General features: G+C 45.2%; 1 protein-coding gene across 1 annotated transcript; it reads right to left on the bottom strand.

Annotated features, from left to right (window-relative positions):
- Positions 1-128: 128 nt before the first annotated feature.
- On the bottom strand, positions 129-18089 carry neurl4 (neuralized E3 ubiquitin protein ligase 4). The gene is made up of 29 exons (XM_070854595.1): positions 17923-18089; positions 12341-12848; positions 12175-12240; positions 11617-12089; positions 11201-11312; positions 11006-11094; positions 10815-10887; positions 10132-10405; positions 9437-9618; positions 9198-9283; positions 8895-9057; positions 8567-8777; positions 8385-8461; positions 8193-8271; positions 7755-7924; positions 7455-7583; positions 7055-7200; positions 6698-6916; positions 6002-6100; positions 5753-5905; positions 5502-5669; positions 5138-5296; positions 4718-4897; positions 4215-4308; positions 4014-4121; positions 3771-3915; positions 3180-3292; positions 2827-2986; positions 129-2680 (listed from the first exon to the last, which is right to left on the bottom strand). The coding sequence occupies exons 1-29, from the start codon at positions 18085-18087 to the stop codon at positions 2476-2478; spliced, it is 4806 nt and encodes a 1601-aa protein (XP_070710696.1). The 5' UTR covers positions 18088-18089; the 3' UTR covers positions 129-2475.
- Between the last annotated feature and the right edge of the window lie 821 nt (positions 18090-18910).

An 18910-nucleotide genomic window follows, 5' to 3' on the forward strand; every position in this document is an offset into this window, starting at 1 on the left:
TTTTTTCCTACTCTAAATAAAATTTGAAAAAAAAAAAAGGAACCAAAAGCACCCGTAGATTTTGTCTTTTCTTCGTGGCATTATTTGACAACCCCCCCCCCCCTCCAAAAAAACACTTTAACCATTCATCTGTGCATACTGTCTGTCAGTTTATTTTAATTTTTTATAAATCAGGAAGATATGATTTGTTATGTAACAGCCTGTACAACGCAACATACAGAAAACAAAAAAGAAAACAATACAAATTAAATTGTACAAAGCAGCACTGGGCCATAAATAACCCTTAATAATAATAATAATAATATTTTTCACATTTTTGATTGGAAGTTTTTCCTTTGCCAAACCCCGAAGATCTTCCACCAGTCAGATCACAGCTGCTCTTAGAAGGTGACTGAGCTTCCTTAATTATAATTTGAGTTTGACTCGTCAAAAGTGTGCCTTTTAAAAAAGAAAAAAAAAAAATGTTGGGGTTTCATGATCTGTAGCAATTTTATCAAATTGGCAACAGGATGGAGGCGTGCGAGAAAGAAATACGCTTTGGAAAGCTGTTAACGTACAATCAACCATTAGGCGGATGTTTTGGATCAAATCAAACCCTTGTATAAACATCTGACAAATGTAAATCTATGATGTTAGTAGAAATGAAAGAACTGCAGAGCCCTAATTGATAACATTCACATGTAAACACCAGCGAAGGTGCTGGGATGCAGACGACTCGCCCTCCTGCTGACCGTGAAACTCCTCGCTGTCGGCTCTGGAGGTCCTGCCAGGTAAACAGAGTCAGACATGATGGATGGATCAGAGTAAACGATGATGGAGGGGGTGGGGGGAGCGAGACAGTGGGAGTGATGTGGAGAACCACTTAAACCTTTTGGCTTCAGTCCATTTAACCACCTTTAAAAAAAAAAAAAAAAAAAAAAAAAATCACTTTAGGAAACTCGCTCTCTTGCTCAAAGTGTTCCAGATGAGATTGATACCACTCGAATTATCAGTCTGCCACCATGAAGCTGCAGCCAGGACACTAATTGTTGCACCTCTAAATCTCACTAATTAATTAACGCATTATATCTTCTTTGTTTCATCTGTAGAAAAGTTTAAGTGTAAAAAAAAAAAAAAAAAAAAAAAAGACGGTTCATTATGTGCTGAACAGTTTCCTGGTGTCAAATTGTCGTTTTTCCACTGTTTTTTTTTTTTTTATTACTTCAACAAACAAGATGTGCTGTGTTAAATTGGAGAGTTTGAGAGGTGCTGACAGGGAGTCAGACTACCTGTGTCCCTGTTTCCAGTCTTAGTGCAAAGTTAGCCAGCTGTAGCTTCACATTTACCACAAACACACAAGAGTGGCGTCAGTCTTCTCACCTAACTATGGGCCAACTAACTAATGAGCGAATATCCTAAAGGTTTGCAATTTTCCCCTTTTCCTGTATGAAAACCTACTGAGTCTAGAAGTAAATATATATATATATATATTTTTAAATATCTCAAGATGGATTCGGTCATTGTAACATACAAGCTGTGAGGCTGGAACATTATCTGCCGTTCAGTGTCTCCATACACAATTTTTAGCTTCCCAAAAAGTGCAGGAGGTTCTTTTTTTTTTTTTTTGTCCATTTTTTTTCCAGTTTTCTCCACAGCTTGAAGCCTGCGAGTGTTTTCCTTTTGCCAAGAGGAGTCAGACGTGACGTTGGGCCAGAACAGAAACGCAAACAGGACTGATAAATAGCCAGACTGCTATAGTGGAGACACGAAGAGGACAGCAACATACAGTGGTACATGTGTAAACATTTTTTCTTCCTCCAGTTTTAAAATCCCACCCCCTTCCCTAAAGAAGTCACAATCACAAGACACTTTTGGGTTCATTCTCAGATTCAAGTGTCCTTCTGGTCTTTTAAATATTTTTTTGAAAACATTGTCACTCTTTTTTTTTTTTTTCTTTCTTTTTTGTTTCAGTGTTTTTAGGTGACGATCCGTTAGCGTGCAGGTTGGCAGGGGACATCTCATCCCAAAGTAAAACACTGACCGGAGCAGAGGTGAAGAGTGTTAAAATAAGTGCTGAAAGGTAAAAAGAAAAGCGGTTTGTGAGGGTGGAAGAATGAGAACTAAAACGTGACAAAAAAAAAACAAAAACAAACAACAAAACTGTAGCGAATGAACTACTGTGTCGTGTCGATGAGAAGTTTTAAAAATCGCCCACGAGTGTCCGAAACATAAAGTGCAGGCAGTGTCTATTCTTTGAAACCGCCGTAGCCCCCGGCCATTAAAAGAGTCCAAGAGCAAACAACCAAAAACCAACAAAATAAACAAAACAAATCAATAATGCTGAATTGTCAACAATCCATAGTAGGAACAGCTGGATTCCAGAGGAGTCTCTCGCTCAAGGCAAGGGTTGGATTTGGTTGTCAGTTTATTAAAAGCACGAGGAGCGCCGCGCACACCCTCCGCACTTCCACCCGAATGCCTCGCTCGCCGCTCCGCTCACTCCACCCGGATGAGCAGTCCGTAGAGGATCGTGCCGCCCTGCTCCTTCGTGATCCACTCGATCTCCGAGTTGCTGAAGCGAGGGTCCAGGGGCTCGCTGTGGCCGAGCGTCTGCGGTCCCACCTTGTAGGAGCCGGGACGCACGCACACCTGGAATCCCACCTGAGCCTGGTGGCAGCGGTGAGAACGGGGGTCCTGAAATCTGCAGGAGGAGGAGGAGGAGGAGGAGGAGGAAGAGGAGGAGAATATCAGCAAGTGGTCTCCCCTCACGAAGACTCGCTACTATAAGCTATCCAACTACTACAGGCTGTTTTTTTTTTTTCCCCTCTGGGTTTTTTGGACACTTACTGCACTTTGGGGGCAAAGATCTCCATGCCAGAGTAGCGCATAGTGGGGGAGAGCCGTACTCTGGGAACCTCCCTCCCGGGGGCCGAGTTCTCCTCTGGCTCGCTGTAGCCATTAGGCCCCTCCGCCTTCACCGGGGACACCGAGAAGACGGACGACGTCCCTGCAACAACAAGATGATGCTCACAGTCTGGGCTTTTGGCTGATGCTCCCAGTTTTTCTGACAAAAGCAGAAGATAATCGTCTGACATGAAGCTAAAACCGAATTGTTCATTAGTGGATAAAAACAATGTGATGTTTTCAAGGCAGATGTAGGTGTAACGTTTGAGGGAAAAGAGTGTGTGTCCGTGTCCTACCAGGCAGCAGCTGGCTGTGGTCCAGCGTGCGTCGCAGGGCTCCTACACTGGTGCCGTGGTACGCGATGTGCCACTTCTTCAGTGCATTAGAAACCTCACAGTGGGGCTTGATCCTGCACAAAGAGGGTACATGCACTTTTTTGTTTGAGATTTTTTGTCCCACTGATGTAATTTACATCAATTTACTAAGCAGTTACTTATGATGCAATTAAAGGGTAAACAGTAATTTTATAAACTGTTTTTGTCAACAGCTGTTGATCGACTGTCAAAATAGTTTGTAATTAATTGAACTGTTTTGTGTGACTATCTTAACTTCTTCTTAAATGTGAACATTTTGACCTGATTTTATCTGATTATCTTTGTGATGTGGACAAAACAAGATGCGTGAGGATGTCACCTTAGGCTTTGGGAGACAGCGATCAACATTTTTCACCATTTGCAGACATTTTATGGACCAAACTAATCAATCCAGAAAATAATCATCAGATTAATCGATAATGACAATAATCATTAGTTGTTAAAGCTGTAGTGTGTTTCAAAACTCGTCCTGATTGGCCCATCGTGTGCGTTATCGGCCGGTCGTCCTCTCACCTGAGGGCGAAGCGGCACCATCCGAAGGGCAGGGCGTAGTCCCGGGGCGGCTCTCCTCTCTTATAATAAGCCTCGTCGCCCCGAAGCTTGTGGCAGGACTCACAGTAGCACAGGTTGTACTTTGCGTCTTCGTTGAAATAGCCATCTTGCGGACGGTGGGGGAGGAGACAGCGATGATGGTTGTTAGATGGTTTTAGATCTGGGGCACAGATTGGGGGACAGACAGGCTGGTGTTGAACTCACCTGGCAGCGTGAGCAGGTCCTTGAAGCGTGAGCACAGCGCCTGGTACTCGCAGGTCTTGTTGGGGTTGACCTCCGGAGGGGGCGTCCAGCACACACTCTCTTTGATTCCTGTGAGAAACCAAATAAGATGAAATCAGCACTTAACAGGCGGATCACGGCCTGAATGAAACCGTGAACGGACGGGAGCCGCTGGCCTCTCACCGTCAACCATGTCCGCCTTCTCCATGTCGCCCTGACAACGGGTCTCACCGCTCTCTCCACCCACAGCTGGCACGTTGTTTGTTACTATAGTAACCTGTCACGATGACACAACATTCATTAGCATAGTAACATAAAAATGATAGAACCGCCATAAAATTGTCAAGATTGATAATCGATTAATCGTTTAAGACACTTATTATGCAAAAGCATATGTTGCGTTCAGAGTCTCAAATGTGGCTTTGTTCTGCTTTATTTGATTGAAATCTGAATCTGTTGTTCCAATAAAAGAAGCAATGACTTTTTTCCCAACATCTTATAGACTTTATTGATTAAAGTAAAAATAATAAAAACTAAATAACTAAATAATATCCTGGTAAATTGGACTTGTACATGTTAGTAAGACTGAGTGATAATTTAATGTTATTGTGTATCACCCATCAATATGATCCTATTATCTTCATGGTGATAGAGAAAAAAAGAGTGTGTGTGTCTGTAGCACCGACCTGTTCACACTGGCCGTAGAGGTCGATGAAGAGGTAGCAGGGCGAAGGGATGTCCTGCGCCGCCACACCCTGGTCCATGCCGTTTACATAGAGATGGAGACAGCTGTTGGCGTCCACCAGCAGACCCAACACCGTCCCCTCCGGACAAGTGTCCAGATTAGGACCGTAGTTCTCACATATCTGAGGAAAAGAGTGATTGGTAGGCGGAAGAAGGTTTTCACGTGAACAAGAGAGAAAAGAGAAAGGAGCCAAGAGAGGAGCGTGTGAAGGGACGGTGGTGACGGGAGGATAGAAAAAAGAGATCAATCAGTCAGTGAGGCTGATGTCAGTGCGAATGCGCTCAGTCTGTCATTTAATGAAAAAATCAATACACAACGGCGACATGACTGATTTTGTGTGTTTACATGTGTGTGTGTTTACCTTTAGGGAGTTGTGGAAGACGGAGTCTCTCTGCAGCAGCCAGGCGGAGCGTTTCAGACAGCACGCTGTGGAGGGGAAGTTGAGCCGGTCGGGGGAGTGGCCTATCACCCCTAACGACAGCGACGACGTCCACGACGGGTTCAGACGGTCGATCTGAAACTGGTCACCAAAGAGAGGCTGTTGCTGTTGACAGTATCTTTATCTGGTCCAGTGTGGTCCAGCCCGGGAATGAACTGGATTAAGCTAATTAACTGATAGGATCTCTGCTAAACACATTTACAGCGTCAGTGGTCTGAAAATCTGGAAAACACAAAGTATTTTTGACTGTACCACATATATACACCAAACCGCACAGTAAAGCTACCTGGAACAGCTGCTGGCGAGCCAGCGGCTGGGCGGTGACCAGCAGGCCCTGGTTGTAGCTCGATACTCTGGCTGCTGTCAGGTTCTGGTTGGACAGCTGGATGTTCTTGCCGTGGTTTTCCAGGAACGCCATGATGGTGGGCACCAGCGCGCACGGCTCGGACTCAGCCTGGGCAAGACGAGAGGTGACGTGAGGCGGCTCAGTTTCAGGCCCTTTAAAGTGCTGCTGCTCATCTCTCTTTAGGCTCCTACCTCTCTGACGGGGGTGCTGTCCTCCTCTCCTTCGCTGCAGCTGTCCGAGGAAAGCGACGGCGCCTTGACGCTTTCCATGTCCTCCATCAACGAAGAGCTCACGATGGACACCGCTGTTATCCGCCCGTAAAGATCCAGAACTGCATACACATTCTGCAGGGAGCCACAGAGAGGTGTTGGATGGCAGTGTGGGGCCAGGTAGCTGTGTACTGTAGGTGTGTGTGTGTGTGTGTGTGTGTGTGTGTGTACTTTGGCTATTGCAGTCGCTGCAGGGCCCATGTCTTCTCCATCGATGAAGATGTGCATGGTGTCGTCACTGCACCTCTTCACACCCACACGGTTCCCAACCTAAGAAACAATCACATCCAGGGAAGATAAATCAATTTAAAACAATGTTCGGACTCTTCTTCCTCCTGACTTTTGTCGTCAGTATCTACTGACGTAACACTGATGTAAACTGCTGCTGTTTGATGTTATGTGCATAACAGATCATTAATAACCTGTTACTAATTCAAATTTGTATAATCGACTTTATGCAACATCTAGTAACCACAGAATATCATATATCTCCTTGAGATCATTGACTGCAGTAGAAAATAGTCACACAATCAAAATGTGAGAGTAAAAGAGACTACATAAAAAGAAGTGAAATTTTTGACTTAAGGTCTGAGACGATGGAGAGATGGATTTCTGTAAGGATGTCAAAACTGTGATCATCTTTAGTCTTAAGCAGGGCTGTGAAGCAGACAAAAGAAGAGATCGCTGAGGGTTTAAAAGTCTTTGATATGACCTCTAACGGTGCTTTAACAATCCATAACATTTTGAATTGACTGTAAATCTAATAGGTATCCATGAAGAGCTGGATACTGGAGCTGGATTTAAGTGATTTCTGCCTGCTTTGGGGCTCAGTTCACGGGTCACAGAGCAGCAGGGAGTGCAGCTCACCATCAGCCGGTCCAGCGAGCAGCAGTAGTTCTGGCGCTGCAGCACACCGTTGCGACGGACCTCGGAGCCGCAGAGCAGCCAGGTGACCTTGGTGCGAAGCTGCGGGAGGGAGGGGGAGAGGCCTGACAGCGGGCAGGACGGCAGCTCCGGAGGTGCCAGTGTGGTGAGACCGATATGCAGCGATCCGCACCACTGCTCATCCACTTCATCAATCCTCACCTGCAGAGGACGGAGACAGAGAAATCAAGAAAAAGAAGAAACAAACAACCACCGGCTAGTCAGGGAAACTGCAAAGTGTTATTTTGATTATATGCAGATGGTATTTAAGAGGTTAATGTGCGCGATGGCGTCCTTTACCTCAAACAGCTCATCTGCCTTGAGTTCCTTCGCACTGAACACGATGCCATGAGCGTAACCTCCAACCCTGACGGCCTGGCAGCCCTCACCGAGCAGCACCACGTTCTTTCCATGTTTACTGTGGAGCCGATGGGCAACGCCTGCTACTACACACACACACACACACACACACAAGGAGAAGAAGAAGAAAAAACATGGAGATGAGTGAAATCAATGTATTCATTTTTTGTCTTTACATTACACCTTGATACAAGAAAACAAATTAATACCAAAGAGTTTCTAATAGGTCTCATTTTAAAACTCCTTGAAACTGCTTAATAAACCCTTCACAGACTTTTCAAACTATCCCCAAACTTCTGATCTGCTAATGATCAAACTTGATCTTTCTCCTGTTGTGTACCTGGGGAGTGGATGGGGAAGCTCTTCTCAGTGATGTTGCTGGTACAGAGGCTGTTGTCCAGCGGCCCTGAGGAGCTGGTGATGGACACCTGAACACACTGACCATACAGGTCGATCACAGCATACACCTCTGAGGGGGAGAGAGAGGGGGAGGGAGAGAGAGAACAAGAACAAGAAGAGGATGAAGTACTGGATCAAATGAAACATACATTCCTGACTGGATGGTATATGGTATTTAAGTCACATCCGACTGCAGCCACGTCCTGAATTCACATCTGACTCCTACTGGCGTCTTCTTTACCTGGTGGCAGACCGGAGCAGGCGACACCTTGGTCCACGCCGTTGATGTAATAGTGGAGGTCGCCGCTGGCTGAGCGCATCATGCCGATCCGTGAGCCCGTGGTCAAGGAGTCCAGGTCACAGCCGTAGTTGTTGCGCATCGTGTTGCCGTCCTGCATGATGGCTGTTCCACTGCGAAAAAAGGAGGAAGACCATAAGAAGAGTTTTGAGTTCTATGTATCCTGCTGAGGTTTTAGAAATATAATCTGTGATCCAAATGTAAACTTAACAGTTGCCCCCCCCAACCAAAACTTGAAAAAAAAAATGAAAGAGAAACCCTGAACAACAACTAAATCTAAGTTCCATAAAATTATTGAATAATATTATTGATACTGATAATATCAAACCAATTATAGGCACTACATCAAAAGAAAAGCAGAAAATATAATAATGGTTCTACCTGAGCATCCACGTGTCGTAGTCGATATCAGTCATAGTGTTGGGGAACTCAAGCTCCTCTGGCCTGATGGCCGTCACTCCTGCACGCAGAGAGGAACAAAGCAATGATGATTACACATGAAATACATTTAAATGTTATGTCGAAAATGTTGGAATAGAAACAAATGAAACAATAAGAACAGAAACACCTCACCTGCTTCTATTGAACCCGACCAGCGGTCCACCATCTTCTGAATAATGATTTCAAACAGCTCTCCGTCTCGAAGGCACCTAGAAGGAGGTAACAAGTTAAAACCCCGAGCAGCTCCATCACAACACATTTTCTGAATGCTCATCATGTTTTATGATCCACCAGTGGGTTTCTTGTTCCATCACCTGTTGGAAATGACAATGGCGTCGTTGAACTCGCTGCGGCAGTTCTGGCGCAGGGCAGTGCGCCCCCCGTTGGTGATGACGGCGTTGGTGCCGTGTAGGTGGTGGAAACGCAGGTCATTGGTCGTGCTGGCCCCACCTACGGAGCAGGGGCTCCCGGGGGACATGGCCGTGGGGCCCTCTGAGCTGTCCTCTGGGAGAGGGGGGAGGTCCACTATCAGAGGGAGAGGCAGAGGAGGGGAAATAATTAGTTCACAAAGGTAGAATCACAGTTATTTTAGCACCCTAACTGGTCAAAACGGATCTGTGGTTCCCCTCCTCCCTCTCTCACCCATGTCGTCCATGATGGTGGCCTGAGCAGCCTGGCCGTAGAGGTCGACCACAGCATACACACTGGGGGGGATGTTCCAGGCTGCCGGGCCCTGAGCCACACCGTTTACAAAGAAGTGGAGGCTGCCATCTTCTTTCCGCACTACACCTACTGTGTCACCTGCCTGCAAGAGGGGAAAAGGGTTAATGAAAAGTTCCTGCGGAGGAAAGAGTCAGTAGTGTTGTGGGAGGGGAGATTGAGGCTGATGGGTAAAAAGGCAGCAAGTGACTGTCAGCTAAGTAATAAAAGAGGAGCACTGCTCACCTTGAGCCGGTCCAGGTTGTGCCCGTACTCATCCAGTATTGTCGTTCCGTTGTGCATCACGCCATTCCCCGTCATCATCCACGTCCCTGGAGAACAACGTTATTGTGAGATCTCCGTTTGAAAGGTTTCTCTCACACAAGCACAGAGAAATGAAGCAGTAACGCAGCTTTTACACCGTCCACCCTTCTTCGGGTATCTCAGAGAAGACTGAGACTGAAAGCAGATTTACTGGATTTTACCTGAGCGCAGGTTGGTCATGGTGGAGGGCAGCTGCAGGTATGCAGGGTTGTGCGTTGTGACGCCTATTTCGATGGAACCCGCCCACTTGTCCACCATTTTATCGATGCGAACCTGGAACACCTCATTGGAGCGCAGCGGCCGGCTGCTCAGGACCACGCCGTGGTTGAAGTCATCAGTCGCACTGTGGAAGCAGTGTCATATGAACTTATGAGTAAATCACTGTTTTATGTTTAAAGAGGATTTCCACACATCCTCCAATGGAGACCATATGATCTTCAAACCTTTTGATACCTCAAGATCATTTCAGACTTTCTGCACATAGAAATATTGTTCTCATATTTATGCTTGTGCTTTTATACTCAGCTTATTAAACCCATCCAAGTGTCAGGATAAACCCAAGACAACAAATATTTGATACAATGCAAAGATGCCATAAATCCAATAACAACCTTACTGTTAAAAAGTTTCATTTGAATTCAGATTTGTACTGTTGGTGTGTTTTAAAATAGCAGAAAAACTCAATGATACCAACCGAAACTAAAAATACCTGAACACCAGAACACAATGTGTAAAAAAAAAAAAAGAAACTTTATCAGATAGTTTTTAAGCTTTTTAAGCCTTTAAGCAAATTAAAGCAAATCAAAATCAAGAATGTGAACAATAACAATGCGTGTAACGTAGTAGGCAGACTCACTGTGGCCGCAGTGCCGTCCTGCCGTCACTGATGATGGCGGCCTTCTGGCCACAGTTGGGGTGAAAGAGCAGGCGGTCAGGCCCCTCTGGGTCTGGAGTGAGAGAGAGAGACGGCCTGGGCCGCCCGACATCGGGCGACAAAGCCCTCATGATGGCGTTGTTGCGTCTGAGGCGGTCGCTGTGGTTGTGGTTGTGGACTATGGTGACTTTGACGGCCATGCCGTAGAGGTCGACCACCCCGTAGACCACGCCGGGAGTCTGAGCTGCTGCAACACCTGAGGAAGACGCCGAATGTTTAGGAGGGGACACTAAAATCACACCAGCTCCACAGCCTGCTCAGCTACAGGATTTCTTATGTCCAGCTTGTGTTGTTGTAGGTATCATTTTTAAGTATCAACGTATTACATCTTCAGTCTTCACTGACTCACTGCCAACTGTTTCAGTTTGTGGCTAATACGCAAATAAATAAAGTTTTTTTGCAATGAATCATGAGCAGGCAGGTTATAATGTATCACAGGATAACAAAAATACACAAAACAGTATGAGAAAAACTATAAAAACAAATAGATATGTTCTGATCTGTTGCCTGTTTCTCAGTCACTCGTTTGTAACCATCACCATCATGTCAGAGGGAGCACCCACGGGGCCTCGGCTCCCCTCATGAAGGGTCTTGATGCGTCTCACCTTGGTCGATGCCATTGATGTAGAAATGGAGCGCTCCACTGGCTTTTCGCATCAACCCTATGTGATCTCCCTCCTAAAAGTGGATTAGAGGAGTCAACAGGGATTATGAGCATGGACACGCTTGCATGGTAGGTGGCATAATGAAGTGTGTGTGTGTGTGTGTGTGTGTGTGTGTGTGTGAGATCACAAACCTGAAGCTCATCAAGGCTGAATTCACAGTATTCCCTGCGGGTTCCTTTCCCGTTGGTCAGTATCCCACAGCCACTCATCATGATTGTTCCTAATATGAGCAGCCAGAATAATTTCATTCATTTCACAACAAACACCTCCAGTTTTGTTTACTACACTTTCCACGTGTCTGTGTGTGTGTGTGTGTGTGATTTTACCTGAGCGCAGATTGGTCATAGTTGCAGGATAGTCCAGGTTGTTGGGGTTGTGTGTGGTCACACCGATCTCTATTGAGCCTGACCACTTGTCCACCAGCTTATCAATACGGATCTGAAATGCATTTAAACTTTTCAGGGACTGACATTGTTTTTTTAATTATTCATCAGCTTAATTAACAGATTTTGTTCTGTCTCGAGCCCAGACTGATAGTTTTGATTCTTTGTCTTTGCCTGCAATACTAGTAGCTCTTTGTAAGTATCTTCTAGTCGTGCTTAAACTGCTGTAAATTCAAATAGTCTCTGGACTGAAAGTTCTGATAATAAAACATTTATCATTATCAAGCAAAAATGCCAAAACATTCTTAAATCCACCTTCTCAAATATAATAACTTTCTACTTTTGTGTGATTGTAATACCTCGAACATCTCGTTGTGTCGGAGCGGCCGGTTTGTCATCACCACGCCGTTGTTGAACTCGTCCAGCGGTCTCCTCCGCTCCGCCGTCTTGTTGTTGTTGCTCAGTTTGATCAACGTGCCACATTTCTCGTGGAAGAGCAGTGCGTCGTTGGTGGTCATCCCACCTGTCATAACCCCCAGCCCCACCCCTCCGTTACCAGCAGGACTGTTATTAGTATTTCCACCTTCTCCAGTACTACCAGATCCTCCTCCCGTTGTCCCCGTTCCACTGTCGCTGTTGACTGCACCTCCTCCGCTGCTGCTGCTCCCCCTTTCATTTCTAGAAGAGGAGTCGCTTCCTGTATTTCCTCCTGCTCCTCCACTTCCTGCTCCTCCTCCTCCCCCACCGTCTTCCCCTCCGCCCTCATCTTCAGAGCGATAAAAAGATACTATTGCGTTGTTGAACACGTCAAAGAGCTGGTGCTCCGTTAGAACTGAAGAGAGAGAGGAAGACGAGCTTGTCAATACTGGTCACGACTGCACGACGTCCATTAACTGACCTGAGGAGGATTTTCTTACCCGTGTCAGGCTCCAGGTTGTTGGGGAACTTGTCTGGTCTGCTGTGACTGCAGCTAAGCTCAGGCACTGACAGGGAGAAGAGCGAAAGGTACACAACGGGTGAAAACGACGTATCCCAGAATATGTGTTGGGACAAAGAACCACATTGATAGAAAAGGCCCCCTACCTTCGTCTCCATTCATCATTCCATTCATTGCTGCCACATTCATCAGTGCCGTGATCCCCACATCCTCCCGAACCCCGCACACCACCACCTCTTCCCCCTCCTCCTCTTCCTCCTCATCCTCCTCCTCCCGCTCTATTGTCTCTTTCTCTGCGCAGGGCGGCGGCGGCTCACAGCTCACCACCGTGATTTGAGTGCACTTGCCGTAGAGGTCCACCACCGCCCAGAGCTTGGGCGGCAAGCCGCTCGCGGCCGCACCGCAGTCCTGCCCGTTGACCCAGAGGTGGAGCTCCCCACGGGAGCTGCGCTGAATGCCCACCCGGTCGCCCTCGGCTAGCTGGTCGAGGTCGCGGCCGTACTCCTCCAGGACGGAGCGGCCGTCACGTAGCACCGAGCAGCCCGACACAATCCAGGAGCCGCCCTTAAGGCCTGTGGCGCTGCTGGGGAAGTCCAGCGCGGCGGGGTCCAGTGCCGTCACGCCAATCTCAATAGAACCGCTCCACGAGTTCACCTGAGGGGAAATATGGGAAAGAGTTAATGAATATTTACATTGTCATCTGTTATATTTTTAGACTGTAATGACAAGAGCCTGATGTTATGTATTGCATCTGTGAAAACACTGTTTTTAGCCATATGACATGAATCTTCTAAGACAGCTTTAGAGAAACGACAGATTCACAAAAGTAAAAGCAATAACATAGGAGTGACAGCAGCTGTTACTCTGAGACTAAGTGTCTAAGATGTGATGTTAAAAGAGTGAAGCACTGTGCTAAAAACTGCAGGTAGGATGTCTATGCAAAACAAAGGGTGTCTTGTTGTATGATCCATCTTGTTATTTTTAGTCTTTCTGTCTGTGAAGAACGTAGCTCAGGGAGCACTGCTTTGAAAATAAAGCAGGACAGTGACACAAAAGAGACGAAGTCAGCTGTGTGATAGCGAAATGTAGCAGCAGCGATTGTCGACCCCCGTTATAAACGTACAACACTGTGAAAGATTTAACTGAGGATGAAACAAACTCATTTCACATTAATGGTACCATCATAAGCTACTGTAGCATCAGCATCAAACACCCAGGATGAGATGTTAAAAAACATATTGATGCAGAAATGTGACTGAGTGCACATCTGGTGCTATATTTAGACCAGGTGCAGGAGTACAGATTACAGGGAAAAAAACAGGGATAGTAGCCTGCGTCTCGCTGACGTCATGTCCAACTGATCCTCTAATGTACGTTTTTTTGTCGAACCATTTGACCATGAAATCAAACGACTGTAATTAGTTCTTATTCTCTGTCACGCTGGTGATTTGCCGACAAACATTTCCCATTTTTCAGTTTGAGAAGCTTTCGTCCAGCGTGCAGACATTTCTAACTTTATTAAATGCATACAGGATTTCCCCAGAAAATTGTTGAGCAAAGCTTGTAGAAGCTCATAAAAGACCTGGCCTCTGCCTCTGCTGTGTGGTGGAGCACAACTGCTCATTGTCCCCGAGGCTTAATAAGCCAAATTCTTTATTTCATACAACAACTATAAATTCTTGTGATAGAAAATTTGATGGAGCTAATTTGTTGTCTTTTCACAGTTTTTTTTTTATTACTATTTGATAAGTAGAGCATGTGTGGGATTCCTTGTGTTATGGAACTAAAAGTGAGTGAATTATAATTGCAGTTGCCGGATGATGGTTGTAGCTCACGCTCCTATCTGCTTTATCATGATTTAGTGACTGAACCAATAACAAGAGGTTCAACTACAGCACTCCCGTGAAACCTCAGGCGTCTATGTGGTCGAGCTGTGATGATTAAATCTGTGCACACAAAGCAAACAATACTTAAGCAAAGCAGGAGTCACCTCCATGATCCTGCCTTCCGCAGAAGATTCAACACATGAAAACACAAAAGATATGTTTCACTGCAACACTCCTTTTGTCTTTGTGTGACATTGGAGTCGTATCACATAACGTGCAGCCCCAGATATCCATTTCCTCCCAGAAAGACCAAACTCCACAGAAGCTCACAATACTGTGATACTTTATTGATCTCCGGGGGGTGAATTCTATTTCTTCGCGTATTTTGCCTCCATGATGAGGACGACAGAGTGCAGCGTCAGCTCTACAGCGGAGTGGGTGCAGCTGCTGGAGATTCAGAGTCCTGCTTCGAGACACTTCAGTCCAGCAGATGCTTGCCGACACGGGGGCGCGAACCCACGTCATCCCACCGAGGAGTGATCTCCTGGCTCGCTGCACTCCACCTGCTGCCTCCTGAGAACGGCATGCGAGAAAAATGAAAAATCCATGCAGTTTGTTCCTCAAGAAAAGAGAACCGAGTCAGAAGTGCTCTGAAACTTTAACACCAATCTTCGACCGCTATCCTTTTCCCTTTTCCCCCTGATACTCCACAGGACTCTGGCTTCAGTTGGCAGAAATCCACCCCGATGAAGTGACCTTGAGCATAACATTGAAGCCCTGCCAGCTCCCGGGATGTTTTTCTGCAGCTCACATCAGCGCCAAGGAGAAAGAAAAAAAAAATGTTCCAACAAGAACTATATTATTTTAAAAATATTGTCCTGTTTGGCTCCTCTCCTTTGTCTGTTCCCATGGTGCCCTCCTCAGCTCTGTGGCAGGTGCTATGTAAGGCAGTGTGCTACGAAAGCCTGGGTATCTGGGTTAACAGATTTAGAAGTAACTCATCTTGACCGGGTCGCTGTGTGGAAGAGACAGACATCTCCTTCCTTTGCTCTTTCACTTACATAACAGCAGCCTGTGGGTGTCTGCCTCTCCCTCTCCCTCTCTCTCTCCCTCTCCCTCTCCCTCTCTCTCTCTCTGTCCCTGTCCCTCTCTCTCTCCCTCCCTCTCTCTCTCTCTCTCTGTTCAAAAGACCAATAGCTACAAGATACAACCATACATGCCGAGAGGGACCACTGGACAGCTTTTGAAAAGAATGAAAAATTAATTGCATCAGAAGCAGGGCCTGAAAAGCACCGCTAAGACTACACAGAGTCGGAAACGCCTCCAATTTCACAGGCCGCATGCACACAGACAAAATGTAACAGCTGAACTCTGTTTAAGGACGAAATTAGCAAAACTCGCACAATAATAAGTAACATTTTGGAATAAATCAACAGTTCAACAGCCAGGTTTTAACACCATTTAAAATACTGACATGATTATTGACATGAAAGTTGCACACTGAACTCTAGATTAGAAATACAAGAGCTCATGGCAATTTTAATTATCATGGATATTTATCCATGATAATTACAAATAAATTATTATTATTATTATTATTATTATTATTACAAATAAATTAGGCTTTCAAAACATTTGATTTTCTTCATTGTATTGCTAATTTGATAATGTATTAATTTAAGTAGCATATTCCAAAAACACCCTGATAATTCCATTTCAACAGTGGGCATAATATCGCCAAAACAACTCATATAACAGAATAATATGATGAATAATATGATAGCCATCAAGCATGGTTGCACTTTGAGGCATATATTGGCTACAGCACTGCGACTAACATTTATTTTACTTATCAATCAAATCGATTGTCAATTTTTCGATAAATTATTCTTAAAATGTTTATCCAAATTTCTCTGAATTCAAGGCGACATCCTTAGACAGCTTGTTCTGTTTGATCTCCAGTCCAAAATACACAGATATTCAGTTTACGATCCCAAAAGATTTTTTAAAAAAGCAGCAAATCCTCACAATTGAAAAGCTGAAAGTGGAGAATGTTTGAGATTTCTGCTTGAAAAATGACTTCAAACAATGAATCGCCTATCAGAGTAGTTTAGAGTCACTCTTTTACATAATCTAAACACAAACCCTAAACCGAGACAGTGTCCTGCCCTGACTAAACGTCCAATAAATCACTTCATTTGCACGTTCTCTTGCTCTCATTTTTCCACATCCACTGTAGCTTAGTGGATGTCAGACAGTCAGGAGGGGCAGTCATGCCAGTATGGGTGCATCTGGGTGTGATGGAAACATATTGATTTTCAAACAGGCAATGCATGTCATGACAGAGAGGCTTGTTTATGAGAGCTCTTATCAGGCTGAGAGCGCCATAAGGGATGGATAATCATTTAAACTCAGTGGGTGCTATTAAACTCCATGTTCAGCTTTACCGGCTCACGTTCAGCTTTGGCTCGACATGGAAGATCTTCTGAATAACATAGCTATGCGTCTTGGCCGGGCGCTTTGTCATTTAGAGAAAGTCTGTGGCCCAGTTGGCACTGGCGCAGGATCCAGAGCTGCCATGTTGTTGACAAACCCAGTAGGGTCGCAGTCTGCAGAAGTCATTACAGCAGACAAGCTGATAACAGCCAAAATGTAAACAATGTGCAAAGGCGTTGATATGATATGGGGCGCAGTCACAAGAGCACACAGCACACGCACTTATATTAAAGTGAGGAAGCTGCAGACCGGCACATAACACAACACAGACACTGTGTCTTGGTTTAATGACAGATGTAATAATATTAAGAGAGAGTGACATGTATCTTGGTAGGATTTTACTGCCTGACTGCATAAAAGTAAGAAATAAACTGGTGTAAAAACGACCCTGAACAATGAATGTGTGTAGTAAAGGGTTACAGGCAGACCTTTGCCAAAACTGGAAGTGGATCCCCTTCTCTGGAGAAGAGGATCACATCTGGATCTGGATAAATCAAAGGACATCAGGGACATAAAGAGAGCGGGTGCTGTCTGTTCCTTTTTGTAAAATACCTTCAAACTGTTGTTAACAACAAATGCAATGAGAGTGGAAAAGTGTATGTTTACAGCAGACACCAGTGAGTAATGATATCTTTTACTGATCCACCTGATCATGCACGACAGTAACAGAGCTGCCTGATCCGAATATGCTTTGTGTTTGGACCAAGATGTGTTTGGGAACAGGTCAGACTTTAACACACAACTCTGGGTATTATTAATGACACTGGTGGCAGACAGCATTGTTTACTTGGCCGCATTGTGTCTGTTTAGCTTCACACATTGAGCCACTGTGGCAGCCTGGTATGAGCACTGCAGTATTATTAGCCATCAGCACAGGGAGGCTGACAGACACCCAGCGACTGTCAACCAAACCTTTAAGACAAAACCAAACACAGATACGATAACCGGCTTAGTTTAGCTCCTGCAGTACAATAAACATCTGCAAGTCCCTGTCAACACCCGACAGAGCTCCAATAGCATACTCAAGAGAAGCTAGCCCCGGCTAGCCTGAGATCACACCGCTGGCTACTGCTAGCATCTCATTAGCATGGCTAACTGACGGTACCAAGGCAACACAAGCGGGTTATCGTCAGCTCGGTGATCAATTAAACACATCTACATATAATAATATATTTATCGGGTCCATCTGTCTAGACTAAATCTCTGACAGTCTGTGTAATTCGCCGCTGAACATCGGCGTCAACCGTGGTCGCTGTCAAGCAGCGTGAGCCTCGCTGGGCAGCAGGAGCCCCTCACTGCGGACGGAGGCAGACCACCGGCCCGTCCCGCTGCCTGCTCCCGCATTCCCGCTGCTCTCACCTCCGCTCAGGAGCAGCAGCGGCGGCGGCGGGCCTGTTGTTGTTTACCTTCTTGTCAATGCGGACGGTGAAGACATCCCGGTCCCTCAGCGGCTCCTTACTGAGCACCAGCCCATGGTTGAACTCCTGGACCGGCTGGTTGCGCCGGGCGGTTCTGTTCGAGTTGGACAGGCCGATCAGCTTTCCGCTCCGCGGATGCAGCTCCGCCGCCATCTTCAGTGGGCGGCCAGTGTTCACGACAGTCGGGCTTTGCGACAGTAACGTCACGACAGACGGTAGATCGATACGATTGAACAGCACCGCACCCATTTCTGTAAATCATAAACTGACTCAATATCATTTTAATATTCAAAGCTTTACATCAGTTTATAGGTTGTTGTAACGTGTTTAATACTATAACTTAAATATTCAATTCAACTCTAATCGGTGTAAGATGCACAGAGATTGAAACAATATTTTTATTTTCAGTCTATTTCTATTTTTTGTTTATATTTTTGGCTTTAGTCTTAATGATGTTGCAGTGCATGAAGAAAGAAGACAGCAAGTCTGTTTCTACACTGGTTTGATGTCTAAAATCATGATCCTCTTATGTATTTTCATGTTTTGTTGAACATTAACGTGTGGTTAAAATGTCCTTTCTGAATAAAGCCTGAATTCTTAATTCCGCTTAAATTCTGGACAATGAAGGTGGAAAATGTAACATATTTATCACATAATATCCTGAAGAATTCACTTGAATATATCCTGAAAAAATTGCTCAAAATTGAACTGATGTGGAAACTCAGAAAAATGAATCCACAATAAATCTCATTGTAAATGAATCAATCATTTAATCAATGTTTTGTCCGTTTTTTCCTTAATTTTCCTTCAGTGCTTATTGAGCTCAACAGATGACTGGTACAAGCACATGCACTCGATAAAGAGAAAAAAAGCACCTCAGACACTTCTGGAAGTGTGACATTTGTGCTGCTATTTAAAACTGACTATTTTTCTTAGATCATAGTCATATTTTTGATTTTACATTTTGTGAAACTGT

The sequence above is a fragment of the Pempheris klunzingeri genome, chromosome 23 (genome assembly GCF_042242105.1).
Source record: "Pempheris klunzingeri isolate RE-2024b chromosome 23, fPemKlu1.hap1, whole genome shotgun sequence".
Taxonomy (NCBI): Eukaryota; Metazoa; Chordata; class Actinopteri; order Acropomatiformes; family Pempheridae; genus Pempheris; species Pempheris klunzingeri.